The 18481-nt window shown below is 47.5% G+C and overlaps 1 protein-coding gene across 1 annotated transcript in view; it reads right to left on the bottom strand.

Annotated features, from left to right (window-relative positions):
- Positions 1–2698: 2698 nt before the first annotated feature.
- ANKDD1A (ankyrin repeat and death domain containing 1A) overlaps positions 2699–18481 on the bottom strand; it is a 45030-nt gene continuing 29247 nt past the window's right edge. The window contains exons 10-15 of the mRNA XM_025390413.1: positions 15394–15492; positions 14220–14318; positions 12733–12828; positions 9548–9752; positions 7187–7318; positions 2699–3222 (exon numbers count right to left, since the gene is read on the bottom strand). Coding sequence (XP_025246198.1) covers positions 3137–3222; positions 7187–7318; positions 9548–9752; positions 12733–12828; positions 14220–14318; positions 15394–15492 — 717 coding nt within the window. The 3' untranslated portion in view covers positions 2699–3136. The remainder of the gene's footprint in view (positions 3223–7186; positions 7319–9547; positions 9753–12732; positions 12829–14219; positions 14319–15393; positions 15493–18481) is intronic.

Raw genomic sequence — 18481 nt, 5'->3', positions numbered from 1 at the left:
GACTGCAAGTTGTCATTGCCAGCCCTGATCAATTTTGAGTACTGGTCTTGAATGCGTACTCAGGCCTATCAGGCCAGCCTTTGACAGGCATCCCAGCCTTCGACAGACTACCAGGCTAAAGCTGGTAGTCTAGCCCTATTATCTTAGGTCCTGGCATCACTGTTCCTTGGAATCCCCAGTTAGGAACGCAGCCATCTTAGACCCTCCACCCCCACTCACTCCTCCACCCCCATGTCTCAGGCTGAAGTGGATGTGGAGATGAAATTTGGCGTGCAAGATGTTTATTAAGGATCAACATCTGTGGCCTGGTGTGGTGGCTCACACCTGTAATCCCAGCACTTTGGGAGACCAAGGAGGTTGGATCACCTGAGGTCGGGAGTTCAAGACCAGCCAGGCCAACATAGAAAAACCCAGTCTCTACTAAAAATACAAAAAAAATTGACAGACCTGGCGGCATGTGCCTGTAACCCCAGTTACTCGGGAGGCTGAAGCCGGAGAATCACTTGAACCAGAGAGGCGGAGGTTACAGTGAGCTGAGATGGTGCCACTGCACTCCAGCCTAAGCAATAGAGTGAGACTCAATCTTCACAACAAAACAAAACAAAAAAAATCTGTGAAAGGAAGATGGATTGGGCAGACAGCGAAATTGAACTGTGATGCAGGCCTGATCAAGTATCCGCCAACTCGGTAGGGCACACAGGAGCTTGAAGTGCCCACTGGAATATTTTCATGGAGAACTAAAATGGCTGGGTCTCTATGCTCAGTTCCCAGAGGCAGCTGCCCTGGGGAAGGCAGGGCGTTCGGTGGGGCAGCTCTCTGCAGCTGAGGCGGACACTGAAGGACTGACAGCTGGAGGCCGTCTGCCCAGTGCACTCCCGCAGCTGGATGGAAAGGCCTTCCTGGAAGAAGGGGGTCCAGGCAGTGCATTTCCACATCTACTACACCCACATCCCCTGACTCTCAGAGATCTAGCAACTTGCCTCCAGACTTCAGCATTCCTCACTACAGGCCAGGCTTTGGCATCTCTTGCCCAGACTACTGCAGTCCTCACTGGCTCCACCAGCCATCTCCTCCCACCCCCACCCAGCTTCTGTGTGGTCCACACGCAGGTCTGATCTTGTCACTTGCCAGTGCATGAACACTAAGGACCTCTGTTGTGGAAATCAGACCACAGTTTCAGAAACTCTGAAGTAGGACTATAACCATTTACTGAAACTCTGCACACGGGAAGAGATGAGGGGCGCAACCTCCACTAAGAGCCAGGGACTCCACCTCAGTTCTTAACCTGTGCATTTTATGGGTTCATTTTGATACATGATGTGATCCAGGGCCTGCACCCACTTCTAGAAGTTACCTTGGGATCCACAGGAGAAAGGCTTTGCACTTTAAGTATATAAACCTGCTTACTATATGTGAATAGTTTTAAGTACAGTATATATCTTGAAAAGGGGCCAGGTGCAGTGGCTCACGCCTATAATCCCAGCACTTCGGAAGGCCGAGGTGGGCAGATCACGAGGTCAGGAGATCGAGACCATCCTGGCTAACATGGTGAAACCCCATCTCTACTAAAAATACAAAAAAAATTAGCTGGGCATGGTGGCCCATGCCTGTAATCCCAGCTACTTGGTGGCAGGCTGAGGCAGGAGAATTGCTTGAACCTGGGAATCGGAGCTTGCAGTGAGCCAAGATTGCGCCACTGCACTCCAGCCTGGTGACAGAGTAAGACTCTGTCTCAAAAAAAAAAAAAAAAAAGGAAAAGGGAGGGGAGTAACTGTAAGTAAATACACATTGGAAAAGTGATTTAAATATACATTTTAGAAACAAGGAGAGTCACAATTAGCAAGGGAAAGTAGACTCTGAAAGGACAAGCAGATGTGTGTTTTCCAAAGGTGGAGTCTATTCTGTTCAGTTTCCACTTTATGAGACATCTAATTTTTGGTGATGGGGTGGGGAACAATTTCCAACGCATCTGCACCCCTCCCCCTCCCACCCCTCAGGTCACAGCTCCCCCTCCTTCCACGCATCCTGTGCTGCAGCCACACCACGCCACGCCCCGAGGGGGGTCCCTCTCCACACCTGTGGGCCATTGCTCAGGCTGTGCTCTTGGCTTGGACTGCCCTTTCCCCACTTCCGTCTCCTCTGTGAGCTTCATCCCCGTCCTTTCATCCTTCCTCCAGGAAGAAGTCCCATGGTTGTTTGCACCCATCCATTGCAGCGGGGACTGCACCCTATTTCAGTTATTGGTGTGCAAGCCCTTCTCCCCCACTACACCATAAGCTTGGGGAAAAGGAGGGAACTGTGGGCTCTCATCTCTGTACCCACTCCTGGCAGACCACCTGGCACAAAATCCACTCAGGAAGTATTCACTGGCAGTGAGTTGAGCCGTTGTGCTTACATAGCACCAATCTGTGACAGCTTGTCTGACCTGGAATTTCGCCCTGTATTTCCCAAAGAAAAGAAATGAGTACTGGATTTGAGAGATATATTTCAACATTTCAATTTTATTGTATTTAAGAACTTTTTTGTCTCAGAAAAAAATTACAAAATTCATTGTATAAAATTCATCCAGAGAAATGATTTCAGTCCTGTAGTACCAAAGAAATATCTGCTGAGAGAAATACTATTTTGGGAAGTAGTTAATAATTTTACAATATGCAATAGAAGCAGACACACAAACAACTACAATGTGGATACAAGTTTTGTCAAATAATCAGGAGAAAAATGAATAAAAATCACAATGGCAAATGGCTGTCCAAATTTTCCAAGACCAACTTTATAGTGCTGTGAAGGAAAGTATGAATATGAGACTCTCAACACTTGTGCATCGCATCCATGAAAATTGAATTATTTTGGTTTAAAGATCGAATTTTGGAAAACTGAAAATAATTTTTGTAATTTCAAGGTAAAAAAATCTTTACTTTCAGAAAACACATTGTAACTGTGGTAAGCCATGGCATTTATTTATGTGAATAAGATAAAAACACAGAAATTATTCTACTCTTGTTACTTAAGGTGGAAGAGGAATAATTGTGAAATTATGTTTTAATTTTCCAGCCTGGCCAACATGGTGAAACCCCATCTCTACTAAAAATACGAAAATTAGCTGGGTGTCATGGCACGCGCCTGTAAATCCCAGCTACTCGGGAGGCTGAGGCACAAGAATCGTTTCAACCCAGGAGGCGGAGGTTGCGGTGAGCTGAGATCTCGCCGTTGTACTCCTGCCTGGGTGAGAGACCAAGACTCTGTCTCAAAAAACAAAACAAAGGCCGGGCGCGGTGGTTCAAGCCTGTAATCCCAGCACTTTGGGAGGCCGAGACGGGCGGATCACGAGGCCAGGAGATCGAGACCATCCTGGCTAACACGGTGAAACCCCGTCTCTGCTAAAAAAATACAAAAAACTAGCCGGGCAAGGTGGCGGGCGCCTGCAGTCCCAGCTACTCGGGAGGCTGAGGCAGGAGAATGGCGTAGACCCGGGAGGCGGAGCTTGCAGTGAGCCGAGATCCGGCCACTGCACTCCAGCCTGGGCGACAGAGCAAGACTCCGTCTCAAAAAAAAAAACAACACAATTTTCACCCTTAAAGTGTAGCTCAGAAAGATTTAGAGTAAGAGCATATATTTAGCTCACAACATATATGTTAGGAAACAAAAGAATGCTGATTAAATATAAATTAGTGGTACGTAAAGTTGTCTATTTTTTTCCCTATCATGTCTCATAAGGTAATAGATCACAAATATGTTTTAGAATTTTTCTTGGGCCGGGCGCGGTGGCTCAAGCCTGTAATCCCAGCACTTTGGGAGGCCGAGACGGGCGGATCACGAGGTCAGGAGATCGAGACCATCCTGGCTAACACGGTGAAACCCCGTATCTACTAAAAAATACAAAAAATTAGCCGGGCGAGGTGGCAGGCGCCTGTAGTCCCAGCTACTCGGGAGGCTGAGGCAGGAGAATGGCGTAAACCCGGGAGGCAGAGTTTGCAGTGAGCTAAGATCTGGCCACTGCACTCCAGCCTGGGTGACAGAGTGAGGCTCCGTCTCCAAAAAAAAAAAAAAAAAAAAAGAATTTTTCTTAAGTTTCAAGAATCCAAAGATGGCCAGGCTCTATGGCTCATGCCTGTAATCCTAGCACTTTGGGAGGCCAAGGCAGATGGGTCACCTGAGGTCAGGAGTTCGAGACCAGCCTCACCAATGTGGTGAAATCCGTCTACTAAAAATACAAAAATTAGCCAGGCATGATGGCACGTGCCTGTAATCCTAGCTACTCCAGAGGCTGAGGCAGTTGAATTGCTTGAATCCAAGAGACGGAGGTTGCAGTGAGCCAAGATCAAGCCACTACACTCCAGACAGGGCAACAAGAGCAAAATTCTGTTTCTTTTTTTTTTTTTTGAGACAGGGTCTCACTTTGTCACCCAGGCTGGAGTACAGTGGCACGATCTCGGCTCACTGCAAGCTCTGCCTCCTGGGTTCACGCCACTCTCCTGCCTCAGCCTCCCAAATAGCTGGAACTACAGGTGCCCACCACCACGCCCAGCTAATTTTTTGTATTTTTAGTAGAGACGGGGTTTCACCATGTTAGCCAGGATGGTCTCAATCTCCTGACCTCATGATCCACCTGCCTTCCCAAAATGCTGGGATTACAGGCATGAGCCACGGCGCCCGGCCAAGCGAAACTATGCTTCAAAAAAAAAAAAAGGAATCCAAAGAAAAAACTACATCACCTGCAAAAGATGAAGAGAGAAAAGGAAGCTTTTTCTCTAAAAGCATCTCTTGACAAATAGTGCAGATATCCTCTGAACCAATTTCCTTCTGTTTAATGTACCTGTATCTTGGTTTTTTTTTTTTTTCCATTTAATTTATCCTGGAGCTCTTTCCATAACAACACTTGGAAAGCATCCTCATCCTTTTACTGCTGAACAAAATTCCATTGTGTGGATGGAACATATTCTATTTCACCAGTCCCGTGTAGCCAGTCACTTGGTTTGTTTCCAATCTTTTGCTTTTTCAAAGTAATAACCTTGTATGTCTGTCATTTTGTATGCATACAGGTTTATATGTAGGACAAATTCCTAGGACTAGGATTGCTGGACCAATGGATAAAAGTATATTGTGGATGGATAATGCCAAATTACCTTTCAGAGATAGTGGCCCTGTGCACCCCATCAGGCATGTGTGACCGCCAAAGCCCCTGTCAGCTGTTTTATTCTATCTCCTTTCCAGTCTCAGGCTCAATGCGGAACTTTGAGGTACGCTTTTCTCAAACGTAGGCTCCTACACTGGCCACAGCCAGCTCTGCCACATGAAAGAGCTCAAATGAGACAGAAACAGCCTCTGGGCAGGATTTCTATCCTGCGCAGATATATTTTCCACATTCTAGGAAACCGTGAAGCTTCCAGAGCCACATTTCTCCAGAAACACATCCCCCTGCTGGTGTAGCCGAGCCCCACAACAAGCTGTGCTTGCCTGGCACCTCAAAGCCAAGCACCATGGATGCCACTTGCCATGGGTGCCTACAATTTCAAATAATGAGAAATAAGAAATTTCAGCTTCTCAGTCCCTCTAGCCAACATTTCAGGTGCACGACAGCCTCAGGTGGCAAGCAGCTACTCTCCCGGACAGGGCAGAAGATGGAACGCCCCATCCCTGGGGAAGATCACGAGGGTCAGGAGATCGAGACCATCCTGGCTAACACGGTGAAACCCCGCCTTTACTAAAAAAATTAGCCGGGTGTGGTGGCGGGCGCCTGTAGTCCCAGCTACTCGGGAGGCTAAGGCAGAAGAATGGCGTGAACCTGGGAGGCGGGGGTTGCAGTAAGCCAAGATCGCACCACAGCACTCCAGCCTGGCGACAGAGTGAGACTCTGTCTCAAAAGAAAAAAGAAAAAGGAAGAAGAAGAAGAAGAAGAAAGTGTGCCAAGAACTCCAAGAGCTCCAAAGGACCATACCTGTGGGACGGGATTACCCACAAAACCCGAAACAGGCCCTTGGACCCATCCTCATGAAAAAGATCATTGTACAAACATTTGCCTGCTGGGCTCTGCATGACTCTGCATTTCAGTAGAATCAGTTGGAGGTCCATTAACAGTGATTTTTTAAAAAGCCCTTAAATGATGGTCATCTTCTCTTCAGGTGGCTCCACACGCTGAGGTCCCACGTGCCTGAAGGTCTGGCCCCCCCGTTACATGGCTGTGCACCTCCTGGGGGCACTTGGGGCTGCGTTTGCTTTCTTCCTGATGTTTTCTGTTAAAAACAAGAATCTTACTTCCTCTGTTGCCTAAGCTCTGCCTCACAGGACTGGTTTTATGTTTTAATTGCCTGCCAGAGTTTGTGTTAAAAGAAGATGCAACAACTATATTTAAGAACATTTTGGGGAAAGAAAGGTAGCGTCCCTAATCCCTCTACCCTGAAATGACTCTCAGCTTTTCCACCTGGCCTATAGCAGCTAGGGGGGGGGCGGGGGGTCCTTTCCTTTTTTCCCTCAATAATATGCTAGAAATATTTCCCTCAGCAATACGCTAGAAATATGTCAGGATTGGTTTTCTTCGTTGTCTCATAACTAATGGAGCCTTCACAACTGTCAGTGACGGCCTAGTGCCCCATTCTGTGGTTGCCCCATCATGTACCACGTCAGTGGGTATCACAGCGTTTAAGGCTTTTCATCATGAGCTGATTTTGTTTTTAACGAGGGGTTAGTACTAGAACCTTCTATCTTGCTTGTCTGATGATTCCACAGAACACTCTGAATCCCAAATCAGGCTTTTGAAATTGGCATACTGAAATAAGTTGTGATGACCTCAGAAGGTTTATTTGACCTGATTTAACTGGTTCGACTCATATTAAGTCAGTTTTGGCTCCTATGTCTTAATGTTTGTGAAAAAGAAGTCCGAAGGTGGCTGATTCCAAAATGGAAAAAAAATATCAAGGTATATAGAAGGCTGGTAAGCAAGAGATTCTGGACAGCATCACTGGCCCCGGGGCTGTGAAGGTCATAGGGTTCAGTTTGGGCCAACACCAGGGCCAGAAGGCACTGTTGTTTGCCCAAGGGAAAAGGGGGCAGGGCTAGGGGTAGGAATCTGGAAGGCCCAGAGCCAGCATCACAGCATTCTTGTCTGAGCAGCCCTTGGAGGGCCCTGCTGCATTCCAGTGGGGGCCACCCAGCTCCTGAGAAGAAACCCCGCAGAGTACGCTCTTACCAGCCAGGTCCCTCCTGCCAATGGTCACAAGGCCCTCGAACAGTGCTTTGCTGGGGTTCTCACCAGCCGTGGACACGCCATGCAGCCAAATGAGCAGCATTCGGTGGCCGTGCTCCTGATAGCTCCTGGTGCCTGAGGACAGTGAGGGAGGAGAGAGGGAGAAAGAGCCAATGGGGCCACTTGACCAGAACGCCTGTCTATGCCACCCTGCACTGCCTCCTGAACATGCCCAGGTGGGAAAGAGGCCAAAAGCCTCCAAGGCCCTTCTCCATGCTCCAGCCAAGCTCAGCCTGGAGATGGGTAAGGGGAGTGGAGGAGCAGCCTCTCAGATGGAGGGGGAAGGGTTTGTGTCTTGGTCTCTAGAACCTCCCCAGCCCCAGGCCTTCTCCTGAACACCCACTATACACTCTGTTGGTGTCACTCTGAATGGAGAAAGAATTGACATTCATCGTTGTAGTACCATGATGCACAAACTGTACACTTCACCTCTCTGGCTGCTCAAAATAATCTGTGTCTTGCATGATAGTGGTCCTGATTTACAGATGAGAATACAGCTTAGTCAGAGACGGAGCTGGCCATGCTCTTTCCCCTGCATTGGTGGTTCTGAGACTCAGCTGCTCCTTGGAAACACCTAGGGCCCATGTCACCCCCAGAGATTCTCATGTACCTGGGTCTGGGTACAGTCTAGGCATTTAATGGTTTTAAAGTTTCCTAGGTGGTTCCAACATACAACTATGTTTGGAAAAGAATTGCCCACATGGCATGGGGTTAACATGCTATTCGGCTGGCTGTGATTCAGCTGGCTCTCCTGTGCTGGGGAAACAGATAGATGCTGGGCCACACCCATCAGGTCCAGGTCACTCCATTTGCCCCTCTGACCTTCCATGTCCCTCTTGGGGCCCTCAGCAGGCATGTCCTCACAGTGCTGCCCTTGGTGTGGTGGCACTTCCACTTGACCCAACGGTCTCAACACCATTTGTTAAATATCTCTGCCCCCACCACTGTAATGTACAAGTGCTTCTTTATCATATATGAAAGTTCTTATCTGCAGCAGCGTTTACTTTTGAACTCTGCTCTATTCCACTGATCAATTTGCATATTTTTGTGTCAGGAATCTCTCTTTTTTTTTCTTTGGGAGACAGTGTCTCACTCTATCCCTCAGGCTGGAGTGTAGTGGTGTGATCTCAGCTCACTGCAAACTCTGCCTCCCGGGTTCAAGCGATTCTCACGCCTCAGCCTCTCGAGTAGCTGGGATTACAGGAGCCCACTACCATGCCCGGCTAATTTTTGTATTTTTAGTAGAGACGGGACTTCTCCATTTTGGCCAGGCTGGTCTCGAACTCCTAACTTTAGGTGATCCCCCACCTAGGCCTCCCAGAGTGCTGGGATTATAGGCGTGAGCCACCATGCCTGATCCAGGTATCTCTTTATGTAATTTTAATTTGGCTTTATAAAAGGCTGAGTCTGCTTGAGTTAGATCCCCTTTATTGTTTTCCCCCAGAATGTTCACTTTTACATCCCTGTTTATTCTTTCAAATTGTAGAATACTTCAATCAAGTTTCAAAAACCTCCTATTTTGATTAAAATTAGATCCAATTTTTAATCTAATTGGGGAAAACTGATATCTGTATGATACTTTTTCTTGCCACAAATACAGAATGTCATTCCGTTTACACAAATCATCTTTTAGAGTTGAACCATTATTGTTTTATTCATATGTGTCATCTGTATTTGTCTTTTAGGTTTTCCAGATGAAACGCACACACCATTGTAAATGGAGTCTCTTTTAAAAGATTCTCTATATATAATTTTTGCCCATTTAACAATGGTTCATAGGAGTTCTGTGGTGTTAGTATATTTTCTATATTTAGCCATTTCCTTGAATTATTTGATTAATTCTAAGATTTTTTTTAGTTGATTCCTCTGGGCGTCCTATGTATATTAAATATTCCATCTGAAATTAATAAGTCTCTCTCTTCCTTTACCATATTTACACTCCTTATTTCTATTTCCTTTTCATACCTTAGTGCCAGGGCCAAAATTTCCATATAGATGTTGAATAATAGTGACAACAGCAGGCCCTCTTCTTTTTACCAAGAATGGTTTTAGTTTAGGTGTAAACAGTGGGTATCGGTTTGGGCTGATTGGTGAAGAATGTGAAATTCACAATCAATGGGGAGGGAGAGGCAGAGTGTGTACCCTGTGCGGAGGCCTGGAGGAGGGACAGAGCACCAGGTGTGTTGGGACCAGGCTGTGGGTTGCACAGGCTCTTTCCCCTGAAGCCCAGAAAACTGAACACATTTCAGGTGCCCCACCCCTCCGCCCACTGGTTGCTTGGAGGGAGGAGAGGCAAGGTGCTACCTGTCCACTGTTGCTCGATGGCGTAGACATGCGCCTCCGTGAAATCCCAGGAATATGCCAGCTTCTTCCACTCACGGGGCTGCAGATGCCTGGAGGCCAGCCGCCACAACACAGAACGGAGCTGCTGTGTTTCCTGCCGATGGTCCTGCTTAAAGGACAAGCTCTTCCCAGAGGGGTCACTGAGGTCCCTGCATGAAAGGTGGTCCTGTGGGGCAGATTCCAAAAGTGCAGAAGCTCTCCCTCATGATCCCGGACAGGGACAATGCTGAGCCAAGGCCCCTATGACCCTCCTACCATCTCTGCTGGGGAGCCTGGGAGCTGGAGTCAGCAAGGCCAGGGGCTTAACGTCCTCTCTTCTGGTTTCTCACTCCATGCCTTGCGTTGACCTCTGGAACCCAAGTTGCTCCCACTGTTCTTCCACCCGGAATTCCTCTGCTCACCTTCCTGCCCCTCAACCTTATTGTCATAGTCAAAAGACCACCCATGTGCCACTTCCGGGGAGCCTTTCCAAATTTCTCCGGTCACCTGCTCTTTCCTGTGTTCTTAGAGCATGGGTGTCGGCAGAAGTACTCCGAAGCTTTGGCCAAAACCAGGCAGGGCAGGTATCAGATTTGCTGAATCACAATAGGCAGTAAAGGGTAGGATTACAAAATCCTTTCTAGCAAAGCAGGCAATGAAATTAGAGGTTACAAAAGAATTCTATCTTAGCATACATGAAGCCCACAGAAGCCTAAGGCCCTCTAAAGGGAATGGATGCAGAGTTCTGGTTGTTAAGTTCAGGGTGAAAAAAATCACCCTAGTGTCTGCAATTCCAAAGCTTACGTCATGGTCAACAGTCTCTGGCAATCACTGTGAGGTGAAGCTTGGTTCTCACCTGGGGTATTAAAAACTGGTCCCCTGGGGCAGTGTTTTCAGCCCTATCTGCACACTGAGACCATCTGGGAACTTTAAGAACCACTGATGTGTGGCCCCCACCTCAGAGAGTCTACCTGCATTGGCCTGGGGGTCCAGGGGGGATTTGTGATTCTGACATGCAGCCACTGCCTTAGTGGTGAGGACCTGTAAAGCCTGAAGTGGCTTAGTACTCAGCACAGAGATGAATCAGTTAGTCCAACCCTCAGTATTCACATTTTGGGATTATATTTAGGAATAATCTGTTGTATGTAAAGGGGTCGTAATATTTAAGGGAATCTAGCATATCAGTGGGAGAACATCTTATGATTCCTACTGAAATTTATCTACCAATTGATTTTGAAACAGTGATTTTTATTTAAAAGGGATAACAGTTTACTAAGTTTGTAAACCACATTGGAATGTTTAAGATATTTGAGATTATTTCTAGTTTTAGTTAATGGTCTTATTAGGATAGTTTAAGAATTTAAGAAGCATGTGAAGTGCTTAAAAAGAAAATCTGTTATGTTAAGTTTATTTATTCAGTTTCTTTTTTTTTTTTTTTTTGAGACGGAGTCTCGCTCTGTCGCCCGGGCTGGAGTGCAGTGGCCAGATCTCAGCTCACTGCAAGCTCCGCCTCCCGGGTTCACGCCATTCTCCGGCCTCAGCCTCCCGAGTAGCTGGGACTACAGACGCCCGCCACCTCGCCCGGCTAGTTTTTTGTATTTCTTAATAGAGACGGGGTTTCACCATGTTAGCCAGGATGGTCTCGATCTCCTGACCTCGTGATCCGCCCGTCTCGGCCTCCCAAAGTGCTGGGATTACAGGCTTGAGCCACCGCGCCCGGCCTATTTATTCAGTTTCAATGTTTAAGGTAGTTTGACTGAGTTTAAACACAGGACCCAATATTACTCAAAAGATTTCCCTGAAACTGACTGGAAAAATTTACTTGTTGTATAAATAGAATAATAAGATTTATCAAATGAATTTTAAAGTTTAAGGAAAAACTAGGTTTTTAAATGTGTAATTTAGCAGATTCAATACAGATGCCCCTCAACTTATGATGGGGTTATGTCTTGATAAAAATATCATAAATTGGCCAGGCGCAGTGGCTCACACCTGTAAGCCCAGCACTTTGGGAGGCCGAGACGGGCGGATCACGAGGTCAGGAGATCGAGACCATCCTGGCCAACATAGTGAAACCCCGTCTCTACCAAAAATACAAAAAAAATTAGCCGGGCATGGTGGCACGTGCCTGTAGTCCCAGCTACTTGGGAGGCTGAGGCAGGAGAGTCGCTTGAACCCAGGAGGCGGAGGTTACAGCGAGCAGAGATCGCACCACTGCACTCCAGCCTGGGTGACAGAGTGAGACTCTGTCTCAAAAAATAAATAAATAAATAAATAATAAAATATATATATATCTCTCTCATAAAAGTTGAAAATGCATTTAATCTACCTAACCTACAGATCATCATAGTTTAGCTTGGCCTACCTTACATGTGCTCAGTACACTTACATGAGCTTATAGTGGAGCGAATCATCTAACACAAAGCCAATTTTGTAATAAAGTGTTGAATATCTCATGTCATTTATTGAATATTATATTGAAGTGAAAAACAGCATGGCTATACGGGTACTGAAAGTACGGTTTCTACTTAATGTGTATTGCTTTTGTGCCATCATAAAGTAGAAAAGTCATAAGCTGAACCATTGTAATTAGGGACCATCTGTATTAACTTTGAAAACTGAAGTAAATGCAAAATTATTTTCTGTATATAAAAACAACCCCCAAGGACACCAGAAAACTCCCTACCTCCATTTGCTAACTGGAATAGCAACATTCTGCCACTCCTCTGTCCCAAGTCCACAGGAGACATTGCTAATCAATCCCAGCACACTTACTTCTGGCTCAGAAAGTTGCCTGAGCATAACATCCCAAGCAGCAGTTCAATCACCTGGAGATGGCATGAGATGGAACCACCTGCCATCTCTTTTTCACACATGTCCATATGCATTCATGCATGCATGCATTCGTCAGCTGGACGCTACAGCGGTGTCCAGCAGTATCTCCACGCTGGCATGGACCTCAGTCTGCCTTGTTTCAGCATGTGTGGACACTTGCCCATCACCAGATCCTCACAAACAACTGTGGTAGCATACAAGGTGGTGATTATCACCCACTTGGAGCCTGAGGGACCCAGAATTGGTCAGGGCTGGAATTCAAAGCCAGCTCCATCTGGAGCCAAAATCACTCCCTTTCCAATAAGGCAAGATCAAGCGTGAGGCCTCCGTACCTTCTCCCATCTGTAGAAACGATCAGCTTTTATGATCATGTCCACCAGGCTGACATGGTTGCTGCGGGCGGCCACTGCCAGGGCGGTTTTTCCCTGCTGCAATTAAGAGGCAAGAAGAGAAGCCAGAGTTTCTACAGAAGGGATACAAAAGGGCCTCTAGCACTGAGCACAAACCCTCCTGCCCACAAGAAGTGCTTTCCAGCAGTCTACACTGAGAGCAGAAAGGTTTTCTGGTTTTCTGGGCATGATGGGGATATGGAAAAGTCACAGATAGAATAAAGCAATAGCAATATATAATTCCAATGACCATCTCTTATGTTTCTTTAGAAATCAGGAAGCTTTAGAGCTTATGAAACTCAGCCCTCATTAACTCTTCAACATCCCCTGTGAAATAGGGGTTCCCACCCACTTTTCAGATGAAGAAACCAGAGCCCAGAGATGGTGGCTTGGTGGTTTTTTTTGTTTTGTTTTTTTGTTTTGTTTTGTTTTTTTGATACGGAGTCTTGCTGTGTCGCCTGGGCTGGAGTGCAGTGGCAGGATCTCGGCTCACGGCAAGCTCCACCTCCTGGGTTTACACCATTCTCCTGCCTCAGCCTCCCGAGTAGCTGGGACTACAGGCGCCCCACCACAGCCAGCTAATTTCTTTGTATTTTTAGTGGAGACAGGGTTTCACCGTGTTAGCCAGGATGGTCTCGATCTCCTGACATCATGATCCGCCCGCCTCCGCCTCCCAAAGTGCTGGGATTACAGGCGTGAGCCACCGCGCCCGGCCTGAGGGCTTGGGTTTATCATGTCACTTTTGCCCACCTCCCGTCGGGCCTCCTGTTCTCCAGGCCTCCCAGATGGTTACCTCCACAGACCTGCAGTGAGAAGGGAAGCTCCCCTTCCCATCTGGCCAGCTGCCCTGGTGCCTAGCTCAAAGCAGGGAGCCCCCTCCTAGGTCCAGCTTCAGGATCTGATCCTGGCCCCCAGCTCTACCCCACACCATCTCAGGCTGGCCTCACCAAGTCACATGTGCAGGTGCCCCTCTCCCAATACACCTGTGACCTCCCAGCCTCATACCAAATCTTCGGCTCTGCTGAGACAACTAGCACTTGCGGAAATAGCTGTCACAATGAGCTGGGAAGCTTCCCCAAAACCGGTCCCACATGTGGGGGTTGTTGGACAGTACTGTGGGCAGTACTTCTACTCCCCAACCCTACCAAGTGACTCAGGAGGTCACAGTCTGATGGGGGCCATAAAGGAGAAAGCAATCATTTCACAGGCCTATACCAGAGAGGGGTGGGCCAAGGCTGAGGGACCTTAGTAAAGAGAGGGGAAGGTGGTCAGGAAGGCTTCCTGGAGGAGGTTGCATTTGAGCTGGTATAGAAGGGATGGCAGTCCTTGAACACCCTGAGAGGGAGGAGGGAGGGGGCATTCGTAGCAGGGTCTCTGGCAAAGGGGGAGCCATGAAAGCCTGAGGCGAGGTGGGTTGGAAGCAGAGGTACCTTATCTCTCAGGTTTAAGTCAACCCCAGCAATGAGGAGCATCTCTGCTATGTCCTGCCAGGCGTGCTCTGCAGCCAGGTGAAGGGGCGTCTGCTGCCTCTAGGGGAGAAGCCAAGGGAACAGGTAAGTGAAAAGCACATGCGGTGGCCCGCCACCCTAAGTCAACCCCCACAATCATCCTAGTATATTTCTTCTAGTCTTTTCTTTAATGCAGAATGTTTTCAGTTTATTGGTTTTACATACATGAGATCATCCTATATGTACATTTTACATTTTTTTTTTACCCCAACATGATACTTTTTGTGTACTATAAACTCTGATAAACACAATTTTTGATAACTCCATAATAGCCTATTTGTGTCTGTGCCATAATTTACCTAACCACTTCCCTATTATTAAATATTGAGGCCATTTTCAAAGTGAAGACTGATAAATAATACTGCAGTGAATATCTCTGTGCATGAGCTTTTAATATGTTTTTCAAGGCTCAGTTCCCAGCAGTGCTCACACATATCATTTAAAGGTATATGATATATTCTGCCAAACTGCTTTCGACTCCCAGTGGCTCTGTAAGCCATGCCTTTGCTGGTACTGAGAATTATGTGGTTGGTGGTTAGGTTGTGGGGACAGGATTTAAAAGGGTTCTTTACTGATCACAGCTTCAGGACTCAGAGGCCTCTTAATTTTTTTTTTTTTTTTTTGAGACGGAGTCTTGCCCTGTCGCCCAGGCTGGAGTGCAGTGGCTTTATCTCAGCTCACTGCAAGCTCCACCTCCCAGGTTCACGCCATTCTCCTGCCTCAGCCTCCAGAGTAGCTGGGACTACAGGCGCCCACCACCATGCCTGGCTAATTTTTTGTATTTTTTTTAGTAGAGATGGGGTTTCACTGTGTTAGCCAGGATGGTCTCGATCTCCTGAACTTGTGATCCGCCCATCTTGGCCTTCCAAAGTGCTGGGATTACAGGCATGAGCCACCGCGCCCAGCCCAGAGGCCTCTTTTCACATAAGGCTGCCTCAGTCACCCCTGCCCTGGGAATTTTCCCTAAGGAAAAAAAGCAATGAAAGGAAAAGGTTGAATGTAAAAAGATATTCACTGCAATGTTATAGATCATGGCCAAGCCTGGGAGGGTTTCCAGAAGCTCCCTGGGGCCCGGAAGGTCTCTGTAGCCACTTACATTGTCCATGGCATTCAAGTCACTGTCAGAGTTGATGAGGAGCTGGACCAAGGCAGGGAAGTTGTGCATCACAGCGAGGTGCAGAGGAGAGGCACCCTGCTGTGGGAGGAGATACACGGATCAATCAACGAGTCCCTCCCAGGACTGCCCAGCTCCAGGCTGGTGCTGGGGACAGGAGGAGGGAAGGGTATAGTGCTTCTGGGTTTGGCCCTTTTAGCTTCTTGGCTGACATGGATGGCCTTAGGCAATTAAGGTCCCAAAGCTTGAATTCCTGGAGCTCCAAACTGATCCTCTAGATGGGTGAGAGTCTGAAGACCCAAGGGTGAGACCCTGCTATGTCAGGAACTCACTATGTGACCTCGGGCAAGTCATTTCCCTTCTCTGTTACTCTTCATCTGGCAAGTGAGGTTTGCCATGGTCCCTCCTAGCAACAATACCTGAAGATTCTCTGACATCTCATTTAATCCACACATCAACCTAGGAAGTATATAGGGATGGTGTTCTTATTAGTATCTTCATCTTACAAACAGAAACACTGAAGTTCAGAAAACTTAAGTCACTTACCCAAGGATACATAGCTAATAGGAACTATGTCTTATTGGACTTTCTTTTTTTTTTTTTTGAGAGGGAGTCTCGCGCTGTCGCCCAGGCTGGAGTGCAGTGGCCAGATCTCAGCTCACTGCAAGCTCCGCCTCCCGGGTTTGCGCCATTCTCCTGCCTCAGCCTCCCGAGTAGCTGGGACTACAGGCGCCCGCCACCTCGCCCGGCTAGTTTTTTGTATTTTTTAGTAGAGACGGGGTTTCACTGTGTTAGCCAGGATGGTCTCCATCTCCTGACCTCGTGATCCACCCGTCTCGGCCTCCCAAAGTGCTGGGATTACAGGCTTGAGCCACCACGCCCGGCCTGTCTTATTGGACTTTCTACTCCCACTGCGTACCAGTACCTAGGTACCTAGTACCTGATAACTATTTGTGTAGAAAATGAATGAATGAGAGAGCCAGCTGGGACCAGAAAATATACCTCACTCCTAGTTCAACTCTCCTTCAACAGTGGAAGACACCATCCTCAATAGTCTCCTGTGGCCCCCTGAGTAAATGACAAAGAGGGGATACTCCCTCCTCTCTAGGTGATATAGTGACACACATACTGTGGAATAATACAAGGCCAATAAAATTGATATTAGAAACTAATACTTATTGTGGAAAACATCTTCATGTATTGAGCTATAAAAGGGTTACAGAGGCCGGGCGCGGTGGCTCAACCCTGTAATCCCAGCACTTTGGGAGGCCGAGGCGGGTGGATCACGAGGTCAGGAGATCGAGACCATCCTGGCTAACATGGTGAAACCCCGTCTCTACTAAAAATACAAAAAACTAGCCGGGCGTGGTGGCGGGCGCCTGTAGTCCCAGCTACTCGGAGGCTGAGGCAGGAGAATGGCATAAACCCGGGAGGCGGAGCTTGCAGTGAGCCGAGATCGCGCCACTGCACTCCAGCCTGGGTGACACAGCGAGACTCCGTCTCAAAAAAAAAAAAAAAAAAGGGTTACAGAACAGAATACACACACACATAAAACAAAAATGCCCATTATTGCCATTACTAATTTAGGCCAGTGGGTATGGAGTGTTATCAGTATTAGAAGATTTGAACAAAAAATTATTTGAGACATGTAATTATATATTTACACAGAGCTTGCACAGTTGCTCTGTCTTACCATGTGATGCCTCCCATCATGTCACAACACAGCAGGAAGCCCCTTACAAGAGGCTAGTACCATGTTCTAGGACTTCCCAGCCTCTAGAACCATGAGCTAAATAAATCTCTATTCTTTATAAGTCACCTAGTCTATGGTATTCAGTTATAGCACACAAAATGGACTAGGACACCTTTCCCCGCCAAAAATCCTAGTAGAATAAAGTTATGTGGAAGACAAAAATACTCTTCAGTAGCATTCTTTTTTTTTTTTTTTTTGAGGCGGAGTCTCGCTCTGTCGCCCGGGCTGGAGTGCAGTGGCCGGATCTCAGCTCACTGCAAGCTCCGCCTCCCAGGTTCACGCCATTCTCCTGCCTCAGCCTCCCGAGTAGCTGAGACTACAGGCGCCCGCCACCTCGCCCGGCTAGTTTTTTGTATTTTTAAAGTAGAGACGGGGTTTCACCGTGTTAGCCAGGATGGTCTGGATCTCCTGAACTCGTGATCCGCCCGTCTCGGCCTCCCAAAGTGCTGGGATTACAGGCTTGAGCCACCTCGCCCGGCCTAGCATTCTTGTATTGAATGCTTACAAGACATGACATATAATTTTTAAAAAGATATTCTAGTCACAATGACAGCCAAAAAATATAAACTAATTATGAAGGATATAATTAGAAATGAATAAGACAAAGGTAAACCAAAGCTATATAACATCACTTAGGGATATAAAAGAAGACATAAAGAAATGGCAAGGCCAGGTGTGGTAGCTCACACCCATAATCCCAGTACTTTGGGAGACTAAGGTGGGAGGACCACTTGAGCCCAGGAGTTCGAGATCAGCCTGGATAACATAGTGGGACCCTGTCTCTACAAGAAATTTAAAACAAAATTAGCTGAGCACACTGGTGCACACCTGTAGTCCCAGCTACCTGGGAGGCTGAAGCAGGAGGATTGCTTGAGCCCAAGAGGACGAGGCTGCAGCGAGCCATGATCCTACCACTGCACTCCAACCTGGGCAACAGCGTGAGACCTTGTCTCTAAAAAATCTATCTATCTAGGCTGGGCGCATTGGCTCACGCCTGTATTCCCAGCACTTTGGGAGGCGGAGGCGGGTGGATCACGAGGTCAGGAGATCGAGACCATCCTGGCTAACATGGTGAAACCCCATCTCTACTAAAAAAAAAATTACAAAAAATTAGCCCAGGCCGGGCGCGGTGGCTCAAGCCTGTAATCCCAGCACTTTGGGAGGCCGAGACGGGCGGATCACGAGGTCAGGAGATCGAGACCATCCTGGCTGACACGGTGAAACCCCGTCTCTACTAAAAAATACAAAAAACTAGCCGGGCGAAGTGGCGGGCGCCTGTGGTCCCAGCTACTCGGGAGGCTGAGGCAGGAGAATGGC

The sequence above is a fragment of the Theropithecus gelada genome, chromosome 7a, assembly GCF_003255815.1.
Source record: "Theropithecus gelada isolate Dixy chromosome 7a, Tgel_1.0, whole genome shotgun sequence".
NCBI classification, from domain to species: domain Eukaryota; kingdom Metazoa; phylum Chordata; class Mammalia; order Primates; family Cercopithecidae; genus Theropithecus; species Theropithecus gelada.
Note: the sequence above shows the minus strand (reverse complement) of the source record. Positions and strands in the feature narration are given on the sequence as shown.